Genomic DNA, 25,600 nt, shown 5'->3' with positions numbered 1-25,600 from the left:
GTTCTGGCAGGTCAACCACGAACAAGATGTTCGTCAAGTTCGTTTCGGACGGGTCGGTGCAGAAGGCAGGGTTCTCGGCGACCTTCATGAAGGAGGTGGACGAGTGTGAACACATGGACCATGGCTGTGAGCACGAGTGTATCAACACGCTGGGAGGTTACGAGTGCGCTTGTTACATCGGTTACGAGCTGCACAGCGATAAGAAGTCCTGCGAGAGTAAGTTTGGCAAGGTGGGTTTGGGTCACCTCTAATGGGTTTGCCGTATTCCGTAGACGCTTGTGGAGGTACGCTGAAGCAGCCCAATGGGACAATTTTTTCTCCGTCCTTCCCGAACGAGTACCCGATCCTGAAGGAATGCGTCTGGGAGATCATCGCACCACCTCAGCACAAGATCACGCTGAACTTCACCCACTTTGAGCTGGAGGGTAATACGTTCTACCAGGCGTCCGAGTGCGAGTACGACTCAGTGACGATCTACTCCAAGATCACCGAGGACAACCTGAAGAAGCATGGAGTGTTCTGCGGGACGAAACTTCCGGGCTCGATCACTTCGGAGAGCAATACACTGCGGGTGGAGTTCAAGTCGGACAAGACCATCCAGAAGTCCGGCTTTGCCGCGATCTACTCCACGGACGTGGACGAATGCGCGGTCAACAACGGAGGATGTCAGCACGAGTGCAAGAACACGCTTGGATCGTACGTGTGCTCGTGCCACAACGGGTACACGTTGCAGGACAACGGACACGACTGCAAGGAGGGTGGCTGTAAGTACGAGGTTACGACCCCGAACGGGCAGATCTTCAGTCCCAACTATCCGGACTACTACCCGCCCAAGAAGGATTGCATCTGGCACTTTACGACCACCCCCGGACACCGCATCCGGCTGGTGTTCAACGTGTTCGACATCGAACCGCACCAGGTTTGTGCATTGCTAGCGTAACATGACTGATTTAAAAGACCTTTGTACCGTTCCAGGAATGCGCTTATGACCACATCGTAATCTACGACGGCGATTCGCCGGAAAGCTTCACCCTAGGTCGGTTCTGCGGGGCCAAACTGCCCCACCCGCTCTCCTCGACCTCGAACGAGATGTATATGGTGTTCAACACGGACACCAGTGTCCAGCGGAAGGGCTTCTTCGCGAGCCACTCGACCGCCTGCGGGGGTCACCTGCGGGCCACCAACAAGGTGAAGCATATCTACTCGCACGCCAAGTTCGGCGCCGGCATGTACGACAACGGGGCTGACTGCGAGTGGTCCATCGAGGCGGACCGCGACAAGAACGTCCAGCTTAAGTTCCTCACCTTCGACGTCGAGGAGGAGCGCATGTGCTCGTACGACTACGTCGAGGTGTACGGCGGGCTGGACGACGCGAGCGGACCGCTGCACGGCAAGTACTGCGGCAATAGCGTAAGTATCTCCGAAGAACCTCTCCCGAAAATCTTTCAGTAACCCCAAAATCGCCCAACAGAACCCCCCGGAAATCATCTCGCTGAACGAAGCGCTCTTAGTTCGCTTCCGCTCGGACGACACCGTCGGCTTCAAGGGCTTCTCCGCCTCCTTCGTCGCGGTCAGCCCTTTTGGGCCCGACGGTCCCGCCTCGGACGAGGACCTGTCGGAGAGCGCCGAAATCACACCGTTTCCGGGCTCGCTCAAAAACACCGTCATCCGGCAGCATCCGGGCGAGGACGTGGACGAGGAGGACGACGACGAGGACGAGCGCGCCTACGAGCCGCTGTACAACCAGCGGCACCTGAACCCCAAGGTGCGCATTTCGGTGCGCAACGAGATCCGGTCCTCGCAGGCGATCGACTGAAACAGGCCCCGCCGCGTCGGCATCCGGCGCAAGGTTAACTAGTGTGGGTGAGCGCGCCTGGGCTCGTGAGTGTGTATGTGTGCGGGTATGCGTGAGCTGAGTTTGTGAGTTTTATTGTTTTAATTGTTGACATTTGTCGGTTTCTGCAATCTGGACATTTTTTTAATTTAGTTTGGTACATCGTGCAACGTGCCAAACGATATAGCTACCTTAAAATGCTTTACATCTTTGTTTCAGGGGTCAAGATTTGGTAATTCTTTCTGTAAGTTAGCTATGAACCAATTGGTTTGTTTATGTTTTTCTCTACGTACCGAACTAGCGATGGATTGATATTTATTTCTTTAAAAGTTGCATGCAAGATGGAGTCTTGACTTTCATGGAAGTTCTATTAAATTGCATGCATTCAATGCACTCAAATAAATCCTGTTGATTTATTCAATATCGTTGAAGTTTGACATTATCCAGCAATGCTCAAACAACATTTATACATGTGTGTGTTTTTTTTTCATCAAAATTGCGTATGGGTGAGTACAGAGTACATTCTTTAGCTAAAATTAATTGCTTGATCGAGGAGTAACTTGCCTTGGCTGAGCGTTGAAGTTCCTTTTTCCAGATTTTGCAGAGCTCACCTCAGCTGAATCTTTTTGCAGAATCAAGCAGTTATTGTAAAATACCGAGTCATGTCAATAATTAAGATTAACCAACATTATAATTTCATAATCTGACGTAAAATACTGAATTAATTTCAGCGAAAACTCAACTTGACATCAATCCAAAGATTATAAAAACCAAAGTACGAAAAATAAAAACCCAATTGAAAGTTTTCCTGAACAATCTGAACAAAATCACAGCAAACACTACTGGAATAACTGCAAATATAAAAAAAAACATTTTGAACGGTAATATCCTGGTTCAAAATTCACAATTGTAAAATTCAAAATAAATTACAAAAACAGAAACGACGACACAGAAATGTCTGTGATGATAAATTCCAACAAAAAAAAATACTGCACGAAAATAAAAGACAAATAATTTATTTATAAAACAATCCCCTTTTCTGGGCAGCTACTACTGCAAGTTAGTTTTAACATCGCGTTTATCGTAGGTCCCTCCTAGGTGGTATAGGTAAAGAAGTAACGACAAATAATTAAGATACCAAAAATTTCAATAACTGTTTCGAGTGCAGCAATGACTATACCCCATTATCAGAACGTTGTCGTGCCAGCGACACAGCGCCCGTAGATATATTTACAATTATCACCCGTTAACTCGTTAAGAACAACCGATTTAAGCTAAGTGTAGAATTACTTCTTCCAAAGAAATTTAACATAAGTTTTCGACCTACTCATCATTATCAACCAGCAATCATATCCTTTCACTGGCAACTTTAAAAGAAACTTGTTAATCTCTTCAACTGTACACATCGTTTCTGGTTCTAATAGTGAAATCAAATTCTGCAAATAGGAGAACGATCAAAGTGAATATCTATAAATGTTTAACGAACAAAAAAAAATCATACTTTAATAGGCGTATCAAAAGAATTGTTAGATAAGATAGGACGCAGGTTACACACTCTGCATTAAACTGGCGTATAAAGGACATGTGTGGTAAATTTCACTAAAAAGTGCGTGTGTCCGTTCCGAACAATAATTATTTTGACGAGTGAGTCAGGAACTTGAAGATTAAGAAGAATATATTTAAAGAACATTGTCTTGAGTGTAGTTCGAAAAACTTGAATAAATATAGGATTAGAGAAAATGTCATTGGTTTTGGTATTAAATCCGAAAGTCTTAGTACACTTAAATAACATTAAAAATCTCAAATCCATGATTTTTTTTTAATTTTAAATCAAAATACTTTAACATGATGCTTTTTGCGAAATAATTTTAAAAATAACTTTTTGTAAAATGCCTTCCATTATTGCGCCATAATTATAACGTCTTTCATTAATTTTTGCCTTCCCCATCTTAATGAAAAAACGAAGTTGACTTTATAGCTGTTGGCCACCATTGCTAGTACCAACCACTAGTGCCTTCCTTTTTATCTACAAGGATTTCGCCGCCCTGGACTCCTAAGTGTTTGAGTACGGCACGGAGCGGGACGGCGAGCATCTTAATGAGGAAAGGCTATAAAATCACTCGAAAAATGAACTTCTTAATTCGACCTCATAAACCCACCTGCACCCACCATACCTATCGACTCAGAATTAAATTCCGAACAACAAAAAATACACTCAATTATTTCCGGACAGGCTGAACTGATTTTGATATTTTTGGTCTCATTCGATCCATCTTGGGGTCCCACAATACCCTATAGTTAATATTATAAAGTTAAGAAAAGTACTTCAAAAGTTATGCTAAAAAAACGATTTTGGCTAAAGTAACATTGTAACATTGTTTTTTTTTTGTAAGAAAACCCGTCTTGATATATATTGTTATACACTCAAACCCCGATGGTTTGACACCAACTGTTGTCAAACGAACGGGGTCACTTTTTAGTTTGACACCCCTTTTACACGGAGTTTACACACACTACCAAACGTTTATTTTGATAGTGTTCGTGAGCGCTGTGTAAAAAGTGACAGTTCGTCACTTTTTAGTTTGACTTTGACCAACCAACGGGGTACAAACTAAAAAAGTGTCAAACGAAAAAGTGACCAACCACCGGGGGTTGAGTGTAAAGCTATTTGAAACACCATTCCAATGAGCCTAAACATCGTAGATCTGACAACACTATCTAAAGTTATTAGCGCTTAAGTGTTATTTATACACTTTTTTGTGGCCGGATGTCAGACATTTCGATGAAAATTATGTCCGGATCTACATTGCAACTGATCGTTGGGTGAGTTATCAAAAGACCTTTCTTATAAACCTTCAAAATATTCAAGATCTGACAGCAAAGTTATGAGCACTTAAGTGTTAATTAAACACTTTTTTAAAGAAGTTCTTAGAAATTTTGATGAAAATGAAGTCCGGATCAATCATGGACCAGGACCTTTAAAAAAAATGATCCTATGTACGTAAGAAACCCATAGTTTTTTTCAGTCAGCACTTTGCTGGCTTTTTCTGGCATATATTCTAGCAAAGCTTGTTCTACCAGAATCCTGCTAGAATGGTGGAACATTTCTGCTAAAAAAAAAGCCAGCTCTGTAAGAACTCTGCTAGAATCCTACTAGAATGTCTTGACTGGGATTCAATACGAAAATATTATCCATAATTGGTTCCTAAAATTAAATTTAAATTTGCGATTTTATTGTTCACAACGATAAAGCTTATTTTTCTGAGTACAATGACCCTTTGTACGACCGCAATGGATTTAAAATGGATTTTTAAAACAAATTTAAAAAAAATAACTTCGTGGCCCTTCTTGACAGAAAAGGTCCTACTTGACAGATCATTCCATGGTCCCCTTGGAACGATCTGTCAAGTAGGACCTTTTCTGTCAAGAAGGGCCACGAAGTTATTTTTTTTTAATTTGTTTTAAAAATCCATTTTAAATCCATTGCGGTCGTACAAAGGGTCATTGTACTCAGAAAAATAAGCTTTATCGTTGTGAACAATTCCGTTGATTCATCGAAAAAATGTTGTCATGTCAATTTATTTTTTTGCATTAAAATGAAAAAAAAGTGATCAGAAATGGTTTTTAATCATTTTTTACCGTTGTACATAAAAATCGACATAGGGCTTTAGGACCCTATTAATAAAACTTGAACAATGCAAGTGTTTTTTTCTCCGTGCACTCATCTCACTCGCATCAAAGCTTGCACGCAAGTTATGAGGACAACCTGCGCATCCAACGAAGCAACCATCACCCGTTTCGCATTCTGTGCGCTTCGCCACAATTTTCCACCAGATGTCAGCGCTGTCACTTTGTCAAAACACAAAAATCCCAACCGACTTTCTTCGACCGCGGACGGACACAAACGCGCCTCATCCCAACGATTGAAAAGTGTTGACCGCGGTCCTGTTCCAAAATAATTCGGTTTTTATAGTGTTTTTATTCAGTGTAATTTAAGTGTTGTTACGGTGTTGCAAGTTGCGGTTCCTGTTTCGGAAAACCGAGGAATGCAAGTGCGGCCAAAATGAGCGCTTTTGAGGTAGGAAAACCCGGAACATTCCCGGGAAGCGATTTAAAACGGACCGTTTCTCCACAGGTCACCGTTACGCCGCCCCGGGGTGGCCAACCGAAGCGGCGCACGGAATCGCGGGAACCGACGCTGGTGATGCTTGGCCCGTTTACGCCCAAAGCAACGGTCATCTTCGAGGGCGTCCCGGTGGGCAAGACGGCACGCCGCCAGCTGGTGGTCCGCAATCCGTACGATGGCGAAATTAAGGTAAGGGGAAGGAGGAGAAGACTCATACTTAGTGGTAGCTGCACTTGGTTGTGCGTTGCGATGCAAATGTCCTTGTTGGCAGATGTTGCAAAAAAAAAAAAGAGGAAAATCCGGTTTGTTTGAATGCGAATCCTTTTAGGGGAGTGTTGGGGTTTCTTGAAATTCCAACCAAGGATGATACGAATGTCTTGAGTATTTTTGTGTTTAATAAACAACAAAAAAACAACTGTTTATTATAAAAAAGGACAAAGGTCCTGTAAACCATTTTTGTTGCTTTTTGGTGTTTTTGAAACCACTTCAAGTGAAATGTTTTCAAAAACACTCAAATATAAAAAATATATATATTTATATATGACATATTCTCCAGGATTGTATACCAGTGGAAAAAATTTGAAACTAAAAAAAAGGAAAAAAATGATGTTGTACTTGAATTTCATCACAGATTTGTAAAAGCAAGCATTGTAACCTCACGATATGTTAAGCGTGTGCAAAAAAAGCATTTGTCGTAACGTCCCTTTCAAATGGTGCTCCAGATTTATCGAGAAATTAAAAGTGCAACATGGAGTTAAACTTTCTGTCAAGCTTCTGTGAAGTTTACCATGACAGTTGCGAAAGTTTAACTCCATGTAATAACCGGCTCACATCTCTCTTTTTAATTTCTCGATACATATCGACTCAGAATCATTATGGGAGCGGCCGTGGCTGACTGGTTACGGTGTTCGCTTTGTAAGCGCGAATGGGTTCGATTCCCATCTGCTCCCAACGAGATAGTATAGGAAATATTAATCTTGAAACTCTGAACATGAACTAAAAATCAAAGTCGCTGGATTCGGGGTTCGATCCCTCCTCCTTTGGATTGGTAAGCAAAAATGCTAACCACTAGGGCATCACGGCTTAGTGAGCTATGACTGGAATTAGGAATACTGTTACTATCAACTATGTACGCGCTGGGTCCTTGTCCATTTGACAAGGGTTCGGAAGTTCTAAATAACGTTTGAATCCGATTGGTGCAAACTTTCTTCAGGGCGGGGCTTGTCGATAAAGCTGAAGTACCTCGCGCTCGGCTAGCTAGCGTAGAAATGGGTTACCGAAGCTCGGCAGAGCTAACACCTTCCAAATGCCTATGCGAGTTATTTGCATGTATAGAATGTAGATCTAAAAAATACATGAAAACAACTCAATTTGAAAGAAGTGGCCGCGTGGTCCCGTTTGGTTGGTTGCACACATACCGCACACACACACATATCGACTCAGAATCATTTTCTGAGCAAATGTCTGAGGGGATGTGTGTAGACATGATTTTCATTCCACACGCATATCTCAAAACCAGGTTGAATCGATTGTGGTCGGGTTTGCCTTTTTATGACCGCTTTGGGGTCTAATAAGACTCTATTCAAAATTATTAAGTTTGGTGAAGTATTTTAAAAGTTATGCTATGCAAAAGTTTTTTGTAGACACAAAAAAGGGTGATTTTTTGCATAACCTCAAAAGGCCGGGTCTTTTTGTTTACGTGCGAGAGTCGCGCCAGATGCGAAACGCCCGGCTGCCACATTTCTTCAAATGAGAGTCTGCATGTTTTCTGAAAAAGTCTGTATAAGATATATTTTTTTTTACTCGTAAACTTATTTTCATCAGGCCTTTTTCGGTGCTGGAACCTGATTTGGAAACAATTCACATCTGGATTAAGACAACTTAGGCGTCATCCATAAAGTATGTCACGCAAAAATCGGCCAAAATTAACCCCCCCTCCCCCCTATGTCACACTTTGTCACACAAGGTTGAACCCCCCCTCAAAAAGTATGTCACATTTTGCCAGACCCCCCCCCCCTTGTTTTCGATGGTATTTTTTATAGTTTTTTTTTTATCTTTAAACTCTCATAATTTTGGTATTTTTGACAATTTCAATATGAAAAAAAAAAATTCAATTTGAAAAAAAAAAGTTTGGGTCATACAAAAATGCAGAAATTTGTATGACCCAATCTCACCACCCAGACTTAATGTCACCCCTAGAGGGTGACGAGCGGGAATTCCCGGGAAAAATTTCCCGGGAAATCGACCATTTTTGGACCTCTCGATTCCCGGGAAATTCGGTCGAGACTCCCGGGAAATTTTAAACTTATAAATATAGAAGCAAAATTATATAAACTAATCAGAAAAATATTTGAAAAATTCATAATTATTTAGAACAGGCCTGCCCAACCTTTTTGGCTCAATTTTCACATTTCTGATCGTAAAAATTACAATTGTTTATTTTTTCATGAAATCGGTTCCCTTATGACCAGTGAACATAACTTTTCCAAAAGTTTGAAAAAATATTTTTGCAAGTCGTTTTTATGTAAGTTTTAAGTGAAAAATAGGTCAGGCCCGCGGGCCCGGATTGATTTTTGACGTAAAATGTAGATAAAAACGACTTGTATAAATATTTTTTCTAACTTTTGGAAAAGTTATGTTCACTGGTCATCTGGGAACCGATTCCATCAAATAAACCTTGCAAAAATAAACAATTGTAACTTTGACGATCAAAAATGTGAAAATTGAGCCAAAAAGGTTGGGCAGGCCTGGTTTAGAACATTGAATGTTCAATGTTCGGTGTTCAAGTTCGAATAAACCAATGCTTCTCTTATCTTCTTATTCAGAAAGTGTAAATTTTAGCTTGTCAAAAAATCCAATAACTATTACTGAAAGAAGCAAAAAAAAATTGGACCCCAAAATTTCCTTTAAAAATATTGAGCAGTATCATTCCAGAAATGAAATCAAATGTTTTAATTACAAATATTTTTCTAAATTATTTCTAAGAGTGAAAGCTTTTTCAAGTTAAATTCAATTTCTTTATCTTCTCTAGAGCATAGCAATCCTCATAACCTAGTTTTTTTTTTTGAAAACTTGGGTTTTCCTGATAACTAAATATATCTTCAATGAATATTTACAGTTGACCTTAAACATTAAAAAAATATAGTTTAATTTGTTGTTTTAAGTCGTTGTTTATCATATTGCCAAATTTCCGATACTGAAAAATTATATATATAAGCTATACTAATTTTATTTTTTTTACACACATCTCTTAACAAGTTTGTGAAACTTTTTGTAAAATCACTAAGTGCGAATTAAGATTCGTTAATATTTTGAACTACAATTTTAAGTCTTAAAAAGCTCAAATAACGATTTTGTATTTGCAGATTCAGAAAAAAAAAATCACAAGGTCTCATGAGGCTATTTAAATTAACGTTTCATAGAATTAGTATGAAATAATTGTAACTGAATTCTTTGAAAATAACACATTTATTACTTTTCATTTTACATTTTTGGCACTATTAGCATAGTCAAAAGAAAACTCCCGGGTCCCGGGAATTCCCGGGAAATGGCCAAATTCAACTCTCGATTCCCGGGAAATTGAAAATCTCGAGAATCGTCACCCTCTAGCACCCCTGATGACGGTACTTCTAAATAATAGTAAGCAAAAAATTTTAGAAACGAGGATTTAATTTAATTGTGTACATTTCGAATTATTATTATGCAATCATAAAAAAACAACCTAGCCAGGACCGTGGTGTAGGGGTAAGCGTGATTGCTTCTCACCCAGTCGGCCTGGGTTCGATCCCAGACGGTCCCGGTGGCATTTTTCGAGACGAGATTTGTCTGATCACGCCTTCCGTCGGACGGGAAGTAAATGTTGGCCCCGGACTAACCTAAAAAAGGTTAGGTCGTTAGCTCACTCCAGGTGTAGGAGTCGTCTCCCTGGGTCCTGCCTCGGTGGAGTCGCTGGTAGCCAGTTGGACTAACAATCCAAAGGTCGTCGGTTCGAATCCCGGGGTGGATGGAAGCAAAGGTGTAAAAAGAGGTTTGCAATTGCCTCAACAATCAAGCCTTCGGACACCTAGTTTCGAGTAGAAATCTCGCAATCGAGAACGCCAAGGCAATGCTGTAGAGCGAGTAATTTATTTTTTTGATTTTTGAAAAAATCAACCTAGCGTGACATCACAGTCTCGCAAACCCCCCCTCCCCCTACGGTAACCCCCCCTCCCCCCCCTAGGAGCGTACGTACTTTATGGATGACACCTTAGGAGCTGAATTAATTTGTAAATGCGAGGAAGGCACCAACCACCTAATGGTGGATTAAGAAACTTTTTTTTTAATTCAGCTGCCCAAAATTACCCTAATATGACATATTTGGTAGGATACCCGATTTTTTTTAATTTTGTCACACCTTTGTTCGGAGAGGATCCACTGTGCGACCTATGGAATGTTAACATTAAGTTAAGAAAAAGCCACTGAATCCGCTTTGAAAAAGCGGCCCGACCCCCTCTATACGGGTCATGGGATTTTTTTGTTTCACTACAAAGCAGGGATGCTAAGGAGCGGGCTATAAAAAAAATTAACTATTTTTTGAAATTGTTGAAACTGGCATAGCAAAATGCCCACCCATTGCTCAATATTAATAATCCCAAAAATAGAGAATCCTTGAAGTATAAAGGCTAAATTTCGTGTCTTTTTCCCCTTCCAGGTCCTCGTCACCAAAATCCCCAAACCGGAGGTCAACCTCTCCCTGGAGTGGACCTCCTCGGACATAGCCACCGGTGACGAACGCATGCTCGACCTGGTTTGGTCCCCGTCAAAGCTGCTCGCCATCAAGGAGGTCCTCCAGATGAGCGATAGCTGCGGCAACCGGAAGGAGATTACGCTCATCATGAAGTCGATCGAGCTGAAGAAGGCAGCTCCAGCGAAAAAAAACGCGCCGAAGGTGGCGGCTGCTCCGGTGATGCCAAAGTTGAGACTAAAGTTGAAATCGCCGTCGCCGCCAAAGGCGGCCGTCAGGCGATCGGTGTTGAATCGAAAGAAGGAATCGCCGGCGAAGGTGACGATGGTTGCGCCGATGCCACCGAAGGTGGCCGCGTTGAAGTCGAGCAACGCGAGCAACATCTTCAGTTCGAGTGCGTTCAACTTTTCTCAGGTTTCGGAAGGGGGGAGGAGGTCGGAAAAGGAGAATCAGAGTCCGGGGACGCCCGATGGGGCGTCGAAGCTGTTTAATAGCATCAAGTTTACGCCGTCGAATGGTGGGGAGATTGCTGACTTGGCGGACCTGCCAACCCCGGTTAATTTCCTGCGCGTGGACGACTTTCGGTTTGAAAACATTGCTTCGATCCGGAAGCGACTCAGTATTTCACCGGAGGTGAAGCTCGCGGTGCCGAGCAATGAAAGCGTGCTCGCGTTGAAGGCCACGCCGGAAGTTCAGATCTACAAAGCGGGGAGTCCCGGCAGGGGGCAGTTCGATCCAAACTGCTTCTCAACGGTGTCGAAACCTCCGGAACCGGAGCGAACCTACCTGATGGTCAACGAGGTGACCGTGACAGCGGAGAAGGATTCCGGAGCAAGGCAGCTCAACTTTTCGCACGACCTCGAGCTGACCGAGATTGTCCACATGAAGGATTCGCCGCTGGCCGCGCTGAAGGCTGCCGAAACGGTCCGCGCCGTGGACCGGGTTTCGCCGTGCAACGAGATTCAGTTGGTCTTTCTCGAGCAGCTTGAAGCGGCTTTCAGCGAACAGCAGAACCCGCAACAGCCAAAGGTACTGAACAAAACCCAAACCGTGTCCCCGTACTGCACCAGCCCACAGCTCTCGATGATCGCCGAGGAGAGCCTTCGCGATCTGGGCGTAACGTACGCGGCATCCGCCGCCCCAGAAACGACCCACATCCACCAGAAAACGTTCAAAATCGCCAGCCACGAAAGCCTCGTCAAATCCACCTCCGACGACAACATCGTCAAGAATCTAACCCTGGAACTCGCCAGAAGTCGCCCCGTTCCGCCAACAACCCCCGGCTCGATGCCGAACCTCAACGAGGACGTCGACGACGACGACGAGGCGCGACACATCTTCAAAGAGCACGAAATTCGCGCCCAGTCCAGTCGCTTCAACCTGCACGAAGTGGGCCGCGTCAGCGACGAGATGAACCAATCCGCGGGAAAGCGACGCCACCACCTAGACCGGACCGACTACGACGAAGAGGAGGAGGAGGAGGAAGAACTCTGCTCGATGGTGATTTCACCGCCCAAACGGAGCAAAATGTCGGCGATGAGTTTGGGACGGATGGCGCCGCCGCCCCCGAAGGCGAGGACCGCTGTCAGACAGAGCTTGCAGGTAATTAAGAGTTGTCGCGTGTCGATCAACCAAATCCTCATTTCGAATCGTGTGGTGAAGCAGGAGGGGTGGTTTGGCCTTGTGGACAGTTGCTAGGCGTGTGGGAATGTGGGGTTATTTGTTGTTATCACCAGCCGCAAATCGTTGCAGTTTGATTGTGCAACGGATTGAGATTGGTGTTGAGTTGTTTGAACTATGTTTGGGTTTTGTAGAACTTTCCAAGTGCATTGATTAAGTTGTTTCGAAATGAGTTCGGAAGATTCCTTTTGGTGCGAGGAAAGCTTCAGCAGTGGTGCGGATATTATCATTATCAAACTTATTGAGCCGGAGGTGAGGAATTGATAAGCGAATTGCATCCATCGATATGCCATATGAGTTCATCGATAGTGGGTTACATCATATGTGATGAAACAAAATTCAGATTATTCAAACTAGCTACTTTACATAAAAAAAAATCAAATTACGATTTTTAAGATGTTGTTGTTATAAATTTATTTAGGCAGCTTTAACCTTCTTGGTCATTCGCTGCCCTGTTTTTAAGATAGTTTTATATAAATCCAAACTTAACCATAAATGAATAAAGAAGAACATGCTAAATTACGGGTAAAATCAGAAATTAAATTCTAAAAACATTTTTTTTAAAGATCTGGCAAAATTGACTAATGATGCTGGAACCTCAGTGAGCAGTTCTCTACGAAATCGGTCTTTTTTCTTCAATTTTAATTTTTGTATTTTTTAATCCGGTTGAAACTTTTTTGGTGCCTTTGGTATGCCCAAAGAAGCCATTTTGCATCATTAGTTTGTTCATATAATGTTCCATACAAATTTGGCAGCTGTCCATACAAAAATGATGCGTGAAAATTCAAAAATCTGTATCTTTTGAAGGAATTTTTTGATCGATTTGGTGTCTTCGGCAAAGTTGTAGGCATGATTATGGACTACACAGAAAAAAATGATACACGGTAAAAAAGAATTTGGTGATTTTTAATTTCACTTTTTGTCACTACGTGATTTGCAAAAAAACACTATTTTTTTCTGATATTTTTTAGAGGACATCAAATGCCAAAATGTTTGACCGAGTTATGATTTTTTGAATCAATACAGAATTTTTCAAAAAATCGAAATCTTGGTCGCAAAATTTTTTCAACTTCATTTTTCGACGTAAAATCGAATTTGCAATCAAAAAGAACATAAGTGAAATTTCGATAAAGTTTTCAAGTTATAGCCATTTTTAGGTAACTTTTATCAAAATTGTCGCAGTTATTCATTTTTTTAATAAGTGCCCATATTGCCCACTTTTGAAAAAAATATTTTTGAAAAGCTAAACAAATTCTCTATATTTTGCTTTTTTGAACATTGTTGATACGATCCTTAGTTGCTGAGATATTGCCATGCAAAGGTTTAAAAACAGGAAAATTGATGTTTTCTAATTCTCACCCAAACAACCCACTATTTTCTTATGTCGATATCTCAGCAACTTATTGTCCGATTTACAATGTTAAAATGTGAAATATTTGTGACATTTTCCGATCTTTTCGAAAACAATATTAAAAAAAAATAAAATCAAGACTAACATTTCAAAAGGGCGTAATATTGATTGTTTGTTATTTTGGGAAAATGTTTGTAAACTATCTACGAACAAATTTACGTTGAAAGATTATCGATGCTATTTAAATTGTTTTTGTTATTAAGAAATTAAGAGAGGTGTATCGTTTTTTTACCCATAGTCACCCCCACTGACGGTACTTAAGTTTTGAAATTGTTTTTTTAATGATAACTTTTAACCAATAAACAACACTCCTGAATTGTCACGTTTCAAAACCCGGCTTGCTCGGATGCTTTTGGTAAATTTGCTCGTAGAAAGCTTGAAATTTCGAGCAGTTCAAAATAATTTCCTCTAAAAAACATTGTGTTTTTTTTTTCAACAAATATAAACAAAAATGCGGTGCTGTACAAAGTATAAAAACCAAAATATTATTACTGTGCAAACGTGCTAAACCATGGTTATAAACGCAGGAAAATACCTTTTTTGCAATTCCGTCGTGAAACTACTTACTTTTCCTGTCATTCTTGAACGACGAAATAGCCTACTTTTCTGTACCAAAAATAACAGAATCGAATAGCAACACTTTTCAAAATAAATGCTGAAAAGTTCTACTTTTCAGCACTGAAATGGGTGCTGAAAAGTTGAACTTTTCAGCACTTGTTTCGAAAAGTAACACTTTTCAACATTTTTTTGATTTAAACGATTTATTGACAAAATACATGAAAATTTGACCTAATATTTTAATTGCAAAAAATGTTGTATGGAACTCGTTGCAAAACTTGATTTTTTCAGCACTCTTCGTATTTATCCAACTCGATGAACCTCGTTGGATAAATGTACGACTCGTGCTGAAAAAATCCTCTTTTTGCAACTTGTTGCATAAACTACTATTAATTGTTTAGTTGGTTGTACTTCAATTTCATGAATGAATATTTTCGCCACTGATTTCAAATGGCGGCTGAGTGTCAAGGGGGCTATGTAAACAAACTTTTTTTTTGAATAACATTTTAAAGGTTTTGTTACCTTTGAAATTTTATTAATTTCTGAAAGTAAATCTAAAATACACAAAGAAATGACAAATAAGTGTTTATTTTTAAAATCCCTAAATAAACCGATAACCGATTTATGTATCAGGGGAAATGATGATTTCCAGACTTTTTTTTTATTAGGTCCTATAAACATATGAAACACAATAGTTTATTGGTCCTTTTAAAAAAAAACTCTAGATTTGCTTACCATACCAATTTTTAATGAAACATTGTAACAAGTAACTGGGCGTTGTTTAACCGGGCTGCTTTTTAACTGGGCGCTCGATAACTGGACCGTAGCCAAGTTAAAAGGCAGACAAACGTCAAAAAACCAAAACAAACCGAAATGACCGAGGGGATAATGGATGCTAACAGCCTGCTCAATAAAGAAACAAAACTTATTTCAAACTTTTATTTAATTTCAAGTCACAATAAAAGAAATATGAAAAGTAAGCATTGTAAATAAATTTGAGAAACTTTTATTATTATATTTCATCAGGTAAATTTTATGCATCGGTGGTCCCCTCGTTATTTTTCGTTCAGCCCAGTTAGCGAGCAGCATTCGGTGACTGGGCTACGTTCTCAGCCCAATTACCGAACAAGTACTGTATTATCAATATTTCATCACCGCCCTTTTGGCCGCCATCTGGGATTTGAAAATTTTAGATCATTAAGAGGAGTCTTACTTAAACTCAAAAATAAGACAACGAAGTGAAATTTTTCCAAGGCCCTTCGGGCAAACAAAAAGTTTGATTATTTTTTTGAAAATTTAAAAGTTTTTTAAAACCGAAATTACCAAGATTTGATTCAACTTCATTAACTAATTCTTCCCCAAATCTCCCACCATTACAGGTCACCAAATCGACCGCCTCCACACGACCCCTCTCGCTCAAACGACCCGTCCCGGCCGCCCCAACGCTCGCCCTCGCCCGCAAGCTCCCGTCCGAGGAGAAGCGCATCTTCCTGTACGACTCCGACCAGCACCTGAAAACGTTCATCAACCCGGACCCGTTTGCGGCGACGACAACATGCGACCCGTTTTTGTCCGTTACGATGTACCTGGACGAGCGTGCCTTCGAGCGGTACGAGCGCCAGCTGAAGAAGTGGCTCAACGCGCTGGTCACGATTCCGGCCGACTTGGACACCGAGTCGAACAAGCCGCTCGATGTTGGGAAGCTGTTTGACGAGGTCAAGGGCAAGCAGTTGACGCTGGCCCCGACGAAGGAGTTGATCTCGTGCCACTACTACCGGAGTCGGTTGGAGCAGCTGCGGAACGCCGGGTACGGGTTGTACACGAGCGAGCAGGTCGCGGGACCGCTGCGGAAGGTGCGGAGTGCGATCGAGAAGAAGTCGATGGTGCTGAGGACGGATCGGGATTTGCATCTGGATTTGGTGCTACAGCGGACGATTTTGGAGCTGTTGCTGTGCTTTAATCCGCTGTGGTTGCGGCTTGGGCTGGAGGTTACGTACGGGGAGTTGATTGAGCTGCAGTCAAATCGGGACATTGTGGGGTTGAGTACGTTCATCGTGAATCGGCTGTTTCGCGATCGCTACGAGGAGGCGAAAGGATCGAAGGCGTACAGTCTGTCGCCGGCGTACGCCGAGTACATGAAGAAGTTCACCTTCCAGAAGTTTCTCTTTCTGCTGTTCTTCCTGGACACGGCGAAGAACAGTCGTCTCATCAGGCACAACCCCTGCCTGTTCGTCAAAAACGCCCCCTACAAGGAAACCCGCGAGATCCTGATCCGCTTCGCGTCCCACCTAATCGCCGGAATCGGCGACATCACCAAGCACCTCAAGCGGTTCGGATACGTCCTAACCCACAAGCAAACCTTTCTGGACGAATTTGACTACGCGTTCGAGAACCTCGGCGTCGACCTCCGAGACGGTATCCGCCTCACCCGCGTCATGGAGATCATCCTTCTTCGGGACGACCTCACCCAGAACCTGCGCGTTCCCTCGATCTCCCGCCTCCAGAAAATCCACAACGTCAACCTGGCCCTGCGAGCCCTCGAGGAAGCCGAGTACCAAATAACCGGCGACATCACCGCCAAGGACATTTGCGACGGTCACCGCGAGAAGACGCTTTCGCTGCTGTGGCAGATCGTGTACAAGTTCCGGGCGCCCAAGTTTAATGCGGCGGCGAACGTGATCCGCGGCTGGTGGAGGAAGAACTGGTTGAGGGTGGTGATTGCTAGGAGGATTGAGGAAAAGCGGGTGAAGATGAGGGAGCGGGCGGCGGTGAGGATACAAGCGGTGTGGAGAAGATTCAGGACGAGACAGTGGTTCCGGGCGATGCGCGAGGAGAAGCTGCAGGCGGTGGTTATTCTGCAAAAGTACACGAGAAGGTAAGTTTGGGGGGTTTGATGGGGGTATGGAGGGCTACCATGGTTGCAAATACAATTTATACTTTCCCATATTTTCGCTACCCATGCATTGCCATGGATTTTTTTAAAGTTTCGATAAGCAGTTAAAAAGTTTTGTATAAAAATGTGGAATATTAGATTTAAAAAAAACAAATTATTCGCTCTACAGCATTGCCTTGGCGTTCTCGATTGCGAGATTCCTACTCGAAACTAGCTGCCCGAAGGCTTGATTGTTGAGGCAATTGCAACCCTCTTTTTACACCTAAGCTCCCATCCATCCGGGATTCGAACTGACTACCTTTGGATTGTGAGTCCAACAGACCAGCGACTCCACCGAGACAGGACCCAGGAAGAGGACTCCTACACCTGGGCTTTGCTATCGACCTAACCTTAAAGTTAAATCGGAGTCCCCATCCGACGGAAGGCAATCACCCTAATATAATTAAAATTTTCAATTTTTGAACTGTAAATAATTGTTTTAATTTTTTTTAAGTTTCTAGAGGTTTAATTTTTCAAATCTCTTATTTTTTGCATTTTTAAATTTTTTTAGTTTTTGAATTTAGAAATTTAGGTCGTTGCTTTATTTTTGAAGTTTATTTCCGAACAAAAATTCTAAATATACAAACGAGCTAAATACGATAATGTCGATTATGTTTACGGGTGCCACGATATATCGAGATGGGATGGACCAAATTGGCTAAAATTTGGGGTGAAGACTCCCAAGACATATCCCGTGTGCATGACGAAGCCCGATTTTGAAATTTTGCTTTTTAAAAAAAATACAAAAATCAAAAATTTACGATTTTTTATTTGAAAAACATAAAAATATTTTTTTTTTATTAAGTTTTTGAAAATCGGCCTTCGTCATGCACACAGGACTGGTTTAACGATTCTTCACCAAAATGTTGAGCTAATTTGGTCAAAGCAGTGTTGAGATATCGTGGCACCTCTTTTTTGAAACTGCTAACTTGAAATTGCTATATCTCGGCAATGGTACACCCAAATGTTTTCTTATTTATTTTGTTAATAGATGAAAATGTATATTTTAATGTCCTGCAAAAAGATTTAAAAAAGGTTAAATGTGTGCTCATACCAACCTCTAACATTTTTGACGATTTACATGTATGTAACCCCTTAAATTCTCATAGTTTTAAATCTTGTAATTTTAAAATCTTTAGTGCTTGAATTTTAAATTTTCATTCATTTTGTAATCCATAAACTTTAAACATGTAAATGTTTTCTTAAATTTTGAAATTTCAAGTTTTTTTTTTAAATTTTTAATTTCTAAGTTTTTAAATCTTTAGGCTATTTTATTTTTTATTTTCATCGGGCTACCTACGTTGGAGCCAGCCACAACACAATTTTAGTGCTCCGTTGAATTTTCGATTTTCTCACGCCGCGGGTGAAGTGTTTAATCGCGAACTTGCCGCCCGGAGATGCCCAAGCGTGGCGCTAGGCATGGCAACTCGAGTGCACCACCGGGGACCTCGCGGAACCCGTCTCCTGGCCGGATTACTAAAAACAATCCGGCCAATAGTCAAATCAAGCCTTCCACCGCGGCGACAGCGTTGGATGGCATTGACAAAACAAAGCTGCATCCACACTACCGCAGCCCGTACCAGCTACGTGTGAAGACAGCTAAGGCAGGCCGGCAGGCCTCCGGCGTCCCCTCCGTCACCCCCGTCCCCACACGCAACGAGTTCGAGCCGCTGAGTGGTGACGATGAGGACAATGAAGACGACTGCAGCACCAGCAGTAGTGACGACGACGACGATCCAGCACGCGGGTCGAAGAAAACTGCCAACAGCAAAACTACGGCGAAGGAAAGAAGACCTCCGCCGATATTTGTCGTCGACACACTAGCCGATCATGTGGACGAGCTACTGGAGGGTCAAACCTACTGTTTGAAGATCGGCAAGAAGAATGTGCAAGTGATCACGTTGTTAAGGGCGAATTACGATAAAGTGCTGATGGTCCTCAAAACAAACAACGTGAAATACTTCACATTCGATCCGGCTGAAACGGTGCCGGTTAAAATAGTCCTGCAAGGGTACACGGACCGGCCAGTGGAGGACCTGGCTGGGCACCTTGCCGACGTAAACGTTCACCCCCGGGACATCAAGGTGCTCTCAAGAACGACTACGGTCACGGGTACTCACGTGCTGTACCTACTCTACTTCGATCGTGGTACCGTCAAGCTCCAGGACCTCCGACGGAAAAAAACGTTGGACGGTTTCTGGGTGACTTGGAGGTATTTCTCAAAGAATTCGACAGATGCAGCCCAATGCCACCGTTGCCAAAAATTCGGCCACGGCTCGAGAAATTGCAACCTCCCGCCGCGCTGCGTTAAGTGCGGTGAAATGCATTTCACGGAGAAGTGCAAACTTCCCCAGAAAGCGAGGCTGAGTGAAAGCGACGCTCAGCAGCACCGGTCGCGTGTCAAGTGCGCGAACTGCGATGGCAACCATACAGCGAACTTCCGTGGCTGTGCCGCGCGTAAAGCATATCTCGAGGAGCAGGCTAAGAAGAAAAAGAAGCTTCCAGCGACCCGGCCGCCTCCAAGATTAAGCCCAACCGTTCCTGTAGCTGGACAAGGCGCGGCAGATCGGATTACTCCAGCGATTCCTCCCGGCTGGGGAGGTTCCTACGCAAGCGTGACCGCGGCGAGCGGTACAGTTCCGGAACAAGCAGCTGTGTCCGGAGATGACCTATTCACTCTGCCAGAGTTTTTCGCCCTCGCGGGGGAAATGTTAACTCGTTTTCGTGCCTGCCGGAACAAGGCAGAACAGTTCATGGCTCTGGGAGAGCTCATGATCAAATACGTTTACAACGGATAAGCTGCCTCGTGCAGCGCTGCTCTTCGGCGTCAACAGACAAAATCATTCTGTGATCTAGCTTTAAGTTTTCCTCTAACTATCCCCTTTCTATAGCAATTTTGTAGGTTTTTTTTTTCTTGAACTTTTTCCTACTTGTGATTAGCCTTTAGAATAACCAATTGTGTCGAAAGACAAATTTATCAACACATAGCTGAAAGGACCTCCAAATCTCTATTAGGTTTAATTGCAAAGAAAATTGTGAATTGATTATTTACTTAATAAAAACTGAATTGAAATTGAAATTTTTTATTTTCGTATGATCAATTCAAATGACCTCCAACAATCCTTCTCCTTTCCCCCACAGATACCTCGCCCAAAAGCAAGCGGCCCAGCAATACTCGTCCATCCTGCGCATCCAGCGCTGGTGGCGCTCGATCCAGCAAATGAGGACCGTTCGCAGCCAGTACCTTCTCCAACGCCGTGCTGCCCTCCTCGTTCAAACCAGCTTCCGACGGTTCGCCCTAGCTCGCCGCATCCTTGCTGCCTCCACCGTAATCCGTACCATCAAGGCCGAAGCCCTTCGCCGTCACCAGAGTGCGATCGTCCTGCAACGCGTCCTGCGATCGTATGTTGTGCACCGGAAGTTGCAAGCGATCGTCGGTGCAATTGTGGCTTTTAACCGGAAGAAGGCGGTGCAGTACCGAGCGGCGGCCCGCATTCAGGCGATGGCTCGGATGGTGGTTGTGCGTAGGGAGTTTGTACGGCTGCGATCGGCCACGATCGTGATTCAGCAACGTTGGCGGGAGTGTTTGTTGGCGAGACGGCAACGTTGTGAGTTCGTGGAGTTGAGACAGAGTGCAATTGTCGTTCAGCAAAGGTTCAGAGGGTTGCTGTTGATGAGACAAGTGAAGACGGAGTATGAAGTTCAGCGATCGCGGGTAATCTTCGTGCAGCGGAAGGTTCGAGCGAAGCTCGAGACGAGACGCGTGCGGGGCGAGTTTGTTCAACTTCGACAGTCTGCGGTGATCGTTCAGCGCAGGTTCCGCGCGTTGATCGCGATGCGACAGCAGAGGGCTTCATATCAGGATCTAAGATCAGCCGCGATCGTGCTTCAGCAGCGATTCCGGGCGCGTTGCGACATGAAGGTGCAATCTACGCAATTTCTGAGGCAGCGAACAGCTGCCCAAGCGATTCAACGTCGCTTCCGAGCCAATCTGGCCATGCGAGAACAACGCGGTGAGTTTCACCGGCTCAGGGCGGCCTGCATCACAATTCAGCACCATCTTCGAGCAACGATCGCGATGAAGCGTCAGCGAGTGGAGTTCCTGTCGCTGCAGTACAGCGTGATGGTCGTTCAACGGCAGTTCCGAGCGAACGTGGCCGCTCGGCGGCAGCGTGAGGAATACGTGACGTTAAGATCGTCGGCGATCAATGTTCAAAGGAGGTGGCGCGCAACGTTGCTAGCTCGAGACGTTCAGCGATCGTATCAGCTGCAGCGGCAAGCCGCGATCACGATTCAACGGTATTGGAGAAACGTCCAGCTTAGACGGATGACCCGCGAGAACTATTTGGAGAAGCGATGCGCAGCTGTCAAGATTCAACGTCACTTCCGAGGGTATCTGCTGATGAAGCGAACCCGTGCGGAGTTCAACGACTTGAAGCGTGTGGCGATCACCGTTCAGCGGCGTTATCGTGCGACGAAGTCGATGCAGTTGCAGTTGGTGGAGTTTGAGCGGATGGTTTGGGCTGCGAGGGTGGTTCAGGTGAGGTTCCGGGCTAGACAGATTGCCAGCGAGAAGAGGGCTGAATTTGAAGTGCTGAGGAAGGTTACGCTTTGCGTTCAACGGCAGAGGCGTGCCATGGTAGCGATGCGGAGGGATCGTGAGGCTTTCCTGAAGTTGAGGGAAGCGGTTATCAGCGTTCAGCAGCGGTTCCGTGCGTTGGTGGCGATGAAGGAGGCGAGGGGAAATTACCTAAGAATCTACAGTGCGGTGATCTGCATTCAGAGAAGGTATCGAGCGGAGAAGGAGTCGGCGATGGTTCACGGACAGTATTTGAACTTGAGAAGCGCCACGATCGTCATTCAACAGTATTTCCGAGGGTATTTGGAGATGAAGCGAGAGAAGACTGGATTTGAGCGGTTGAAGAGTGCAGCTGTAAGGATTCAGCAACAATTGCGAGCGGTGAAGCAGATGAGAGTTCAACGGGAGTCGTTCCAAAAGCAGAGATCGGCAGCGATCGCGATTCAGAGGTACTTCCGAGGCTACCTCTCCATGAAGAAGCAACGGGCAGAGTTTTTGCAGGTTCGACGAGCCTGCTTAGTTGTACAGAGACGCTACCGAGCAAAACAAGCCATGATCGAGCAGAAGATCGTGTACGATCATCTCCGGACGTCCGCGATCACCATCCAGCAAAGGTGGCGAGCAACTCTGACGATGCGACGAGAGTGCTCCGACTACCGGCGCGTCCAATGGGCCGTTCAGATCATCCAGACCCGCTACCGAGCGTGCTGCCTGAGATGGATCGCCCAGCTAAACTACCGCATCTATCGAAGTGCCGTGATCGTCGTTCAGCGTAGATTCCGGGCAAATCTTCTCATGAAATCCGAAATGACCCGCTACCAACGCATCAAAACCGTCACCCTGCGTCTACAGACCCGCTGTCGTGGCTACCTCGCCCGTGAAGCCTTCCAGGCGAAGCTCACCCCCGAATATCTGGAACGTCGTCAACGGGAGCAAGCCGCCAAGCGGATACAGGCCTGCTGGCGAGGCTACCGTCATCGGAAGCGCCACCAAACCACAACAATGCGGGACATCGCCCTGCGCATGATTGCCAGCCGACGCGAAGCGCTCCGTGATCCGTCCAACAACGTCACCAACATTCTGCGATCTTGCCTCAAGTTCATGCATACCCGCTTCGCGGTACATGAAGCCATCAAGGTGCTCCAGCGGATCGAGTACATGTCCCGGCTGGTGCCGCACCTGCTCGCCAGCGATGCCATCTTCCTGGCGACCTTCTGCTACGCCACCATGGCGCAAGCCATCCGTTCCGAGCTGGACAAGCAACTGATCGAGATTTGTGCGAGGATCATCCTGAATCTGGCACGATTCAACGGAACCAAAGAGCAAGCGTTTCAGGTGAGTTGATCGCGTTTGAACCCCGAAGTCCTAACCTAAAGGGGTGTCGTTTTGCAGGAAAACGGTCTCGTAACTGTGTCCCAGATGTTGCTGCGCTGGTGCGACAAAGAGTGCGCCATCTTCAACACCCTCTGCACCCTGCTGTGGGTTCTGTCCCACGATCGGCACAAAAAGAATGTAAGTTTCACCCAAACCCCTTTAACACCCACTAACATTCCCAACTAATCTAACCCCTCTTCGTATGTTTAGGCCATCCGCCGTTACATGATCTCGCGCGAGGCGATCTACATGCTGCGCGAAACGAAAAAGCTCGTCCAGCGCAAGGAGAACATGCGCCGCAACGTGAAAAAGCCCCCGGTGGGATGTCTGGTGCCGCCGGATCCGACGCTGATGCGAATGGTGCCGATTTTGGGGCCGGATTACGGGGTGATTCGCAGCCAGCCGTACGTGTTTTATTCGTCGGTGTTTGCGTTCGATACGGTGCTGGCCGCGCTGGATGTGGATATTTCGTAGGGGAAGCGAGAGAGAGTGAGGTAGGTATTTGTTTTGTCGTTTTTGGATCGTTTTGATAAGTTTGCACATTATTTTTCTATTGTTTGATTACAATTTAAATTATATGGTACGCATTGCCCGGTATTGATGTTTGGCTAGGTTGACTCAGCGACTAGCAGCTAGTGTTTAGTGATTCAATAAACAAAATCTCATTATCAGTAAACGAAGCGTTAAACTGGAAATTTGAACAAAAGAAATCCTTGCACATCTAAGCATTGGTGAGACTGGTCACTTCAACTAAGTACATCGTTTCCCTAACATCGACTTATCATTTCAGTTCCAAAGATCATCAAATTAAATATTTGTCCCTGGATCCCAAACCACCTTGATACCTTAATGTATCTAATAGTAACTGACGAAAATAGGAGAAGACCACGGGAGTAATTCATAAATTGGAAAGCAAACAGGTTCTCGAATAACAATTGAGTTTACAGATTCATCTCTCACTATAGTTTATGAGACGCAATGCAAGACCTTGAGCCTAAATCGACATATCTTGGGGATAGATGTGCAGTACATACTGCACTTTCCAACCGTACAATTCATATATGTTGGTTTTGGAGTGTTTGGAAACAGATGGAGCTTCCAAATCGACAAAGGATCATAGCTGGAAAGTGAAGGGCATGCCGATGAACGTAAATCTTAATTTTAGCGAACGAGTATGAATGATTGTGTCTGCCTGTGTGGATCAATTGGACCGCGCGCTGGACTCACAATCCAGAGGTCGCTGGTTCGAATCCCGAGGCGGACGCAAAAAATCTAAGTGTAAATATAGGTATTCGGTGCACTCTACCCGTGCCATACCTTCACACTTAGGAGACCCGGGAGGCGGAGTGTTGCGGTGAAAAAGCGGACTGTAAACTTCCCGAACTTGGACCGAGATTTCCGGATTCGGAAGAGGAACGAATAAAAACCACGCGCGCGAATTAACTAGAACTAACTTTATTCTAACAGTACTTTTCTCCTTCTCTTCTACGTCCGTTCGTCGCGGCGTCTCGGTTTCGAATGATGATGGCGGCAGCGTGCTCCTGCACACGGCGGTGAAAAGGTGGGAATACCCACTGCGATTGCGACGGCGTCGTTCTGCTAGGGGTCGTTCGGGAACTCCGGAACACGGAGTCTTGTCGCAAAAACCACATTATAAGGTGTTACGTCGATTCCGTTTTTTTTTTTTAGTATGAATGATCAGTTAACCCATTAAATATGGACTTAATATCTGAATTTGATTCTTCCAGGTACGTATATTAGGGTGGTCCAAATCCGGGCTTTTTTGGGGCTACCCCCTGAAATCATAGATTGACCCATCACTAGGCTAAATTCCAAATTTGAGCTCATTCTGACCACGGGAACCCCTCCCTCTAATCGCTTGAAGTTTGTATGGGAAAAATCGTCAAAATGTATGGAGAAAAGCAACTGTTTCAGTTTTTTACCTGTGGAGGGCGCAATAGTCGTCCAATCTTTATCAATTCTCAGATGTAGAACCTTCATTAAATTTTGAACAATTTGCTCAAAGACTATTTTTAGGATTTTTTTTGCTTAATAGTTATTAGCTTCCGAAAAGGACGTTTTTTGCCCAGACGGCTCTAAGGGGCTACCTACAAACAATTATTTTTAAAAGCACGTGCGTGCGCGCTTGCCTGTCTGCCTGCCTGCGCAAAAACTGTCCTTTTCGGAAGCTAATAACTTTTCAGCAAAAAATCCTAAAAATATGGTGTCTTCGGGAAAGTTGTTCAAAATTTAATGAAGGTTCTACATCTGAGAATTGATAAAGATTGGACGACTATTGCGCCCTCCACAGGTAAAAAACCCTACAGTTGCTTTTCTCCATACATTTAACTTTTTGTCACTAAAACTTGATTTGCAAAAAAAC

General features: G+C 44.1%; 2 protein-coding genes across 7 annotated transcripts in view; both read left to right on the top strand.

The window, feature by feature from the left end:
• The window catches only part of LOC120427076 (tolloid-like protein 1), a 64,482-nt gene extending 61,567 nt beyond the window's left edge, over nt 1-2,915 (top strand). For all 6 annotated transcript variants that reach the window (XM_052706646.1, XM_039591918.2, XM_052706645.1 and 3 more), the window contains exons 9-12: nt 11-216; nt 273-919; nt 976-1,410; nt 1,472-2,915. In XM_052706646.1, the coding sequence (XP_052562606.1) occupies nt 11-216; nt 273-919; nt 976-1,410; nt 1,472-1,816 (1,633 nt within the window). In that variant the 3' untranslated portion in view covers nt 1,817-2,915. The remainder of the gene's footprint in view (nt 1-10; nt 217-272; nt 920-975; nt 1,411-1,471) is intronic.
• Nucleotides 2,916-5,691: 2,776 nt separating this feature from the next.
• Nucleotides 5,692-23,893, top strand: LOC120427073 (protein abnormal spindle-like). Its single transcript, XM_039591911.2, has 7 exons — nt 5,692-5,912; nt 5,970-6,149; nt 10,651-12,285; nt 15,712-17,207; nt 20,406-23,178; nt 23,236-23,355; nt 23,428-23,893. Exons 1-7 carry the CDS (start codon nt 5,898-5,900, stop codon nt 23,689-23,691), a joined length of 6,483 nt encoding a protein of 2,160 aa, XP_039447845.1. The 5' UTR covers nt 5,692-5,897; the 3' UTR covers nt 23,692-23,893.
• The last annotated feature ends 1,707 nt before the right edge of the window (nt 23,894-25,600 follow it).

Source organism: Culex pipiens, chromosome 1 (assembly GCF_016801865.2).
Source record: "Culex pipiens pallens isolate TS chromosome 1, TS_CPP_V2, whole genome shotgun sequence".
Lineage (NCBI taxonomy): Eukaryota > Metazoa > Arthropoda > Insecta > Diptera > Culicidae > Culex > Culex pipiens.
This window is presented reverse-complemented; position numbering and strand designations above follow the sequence as displayed.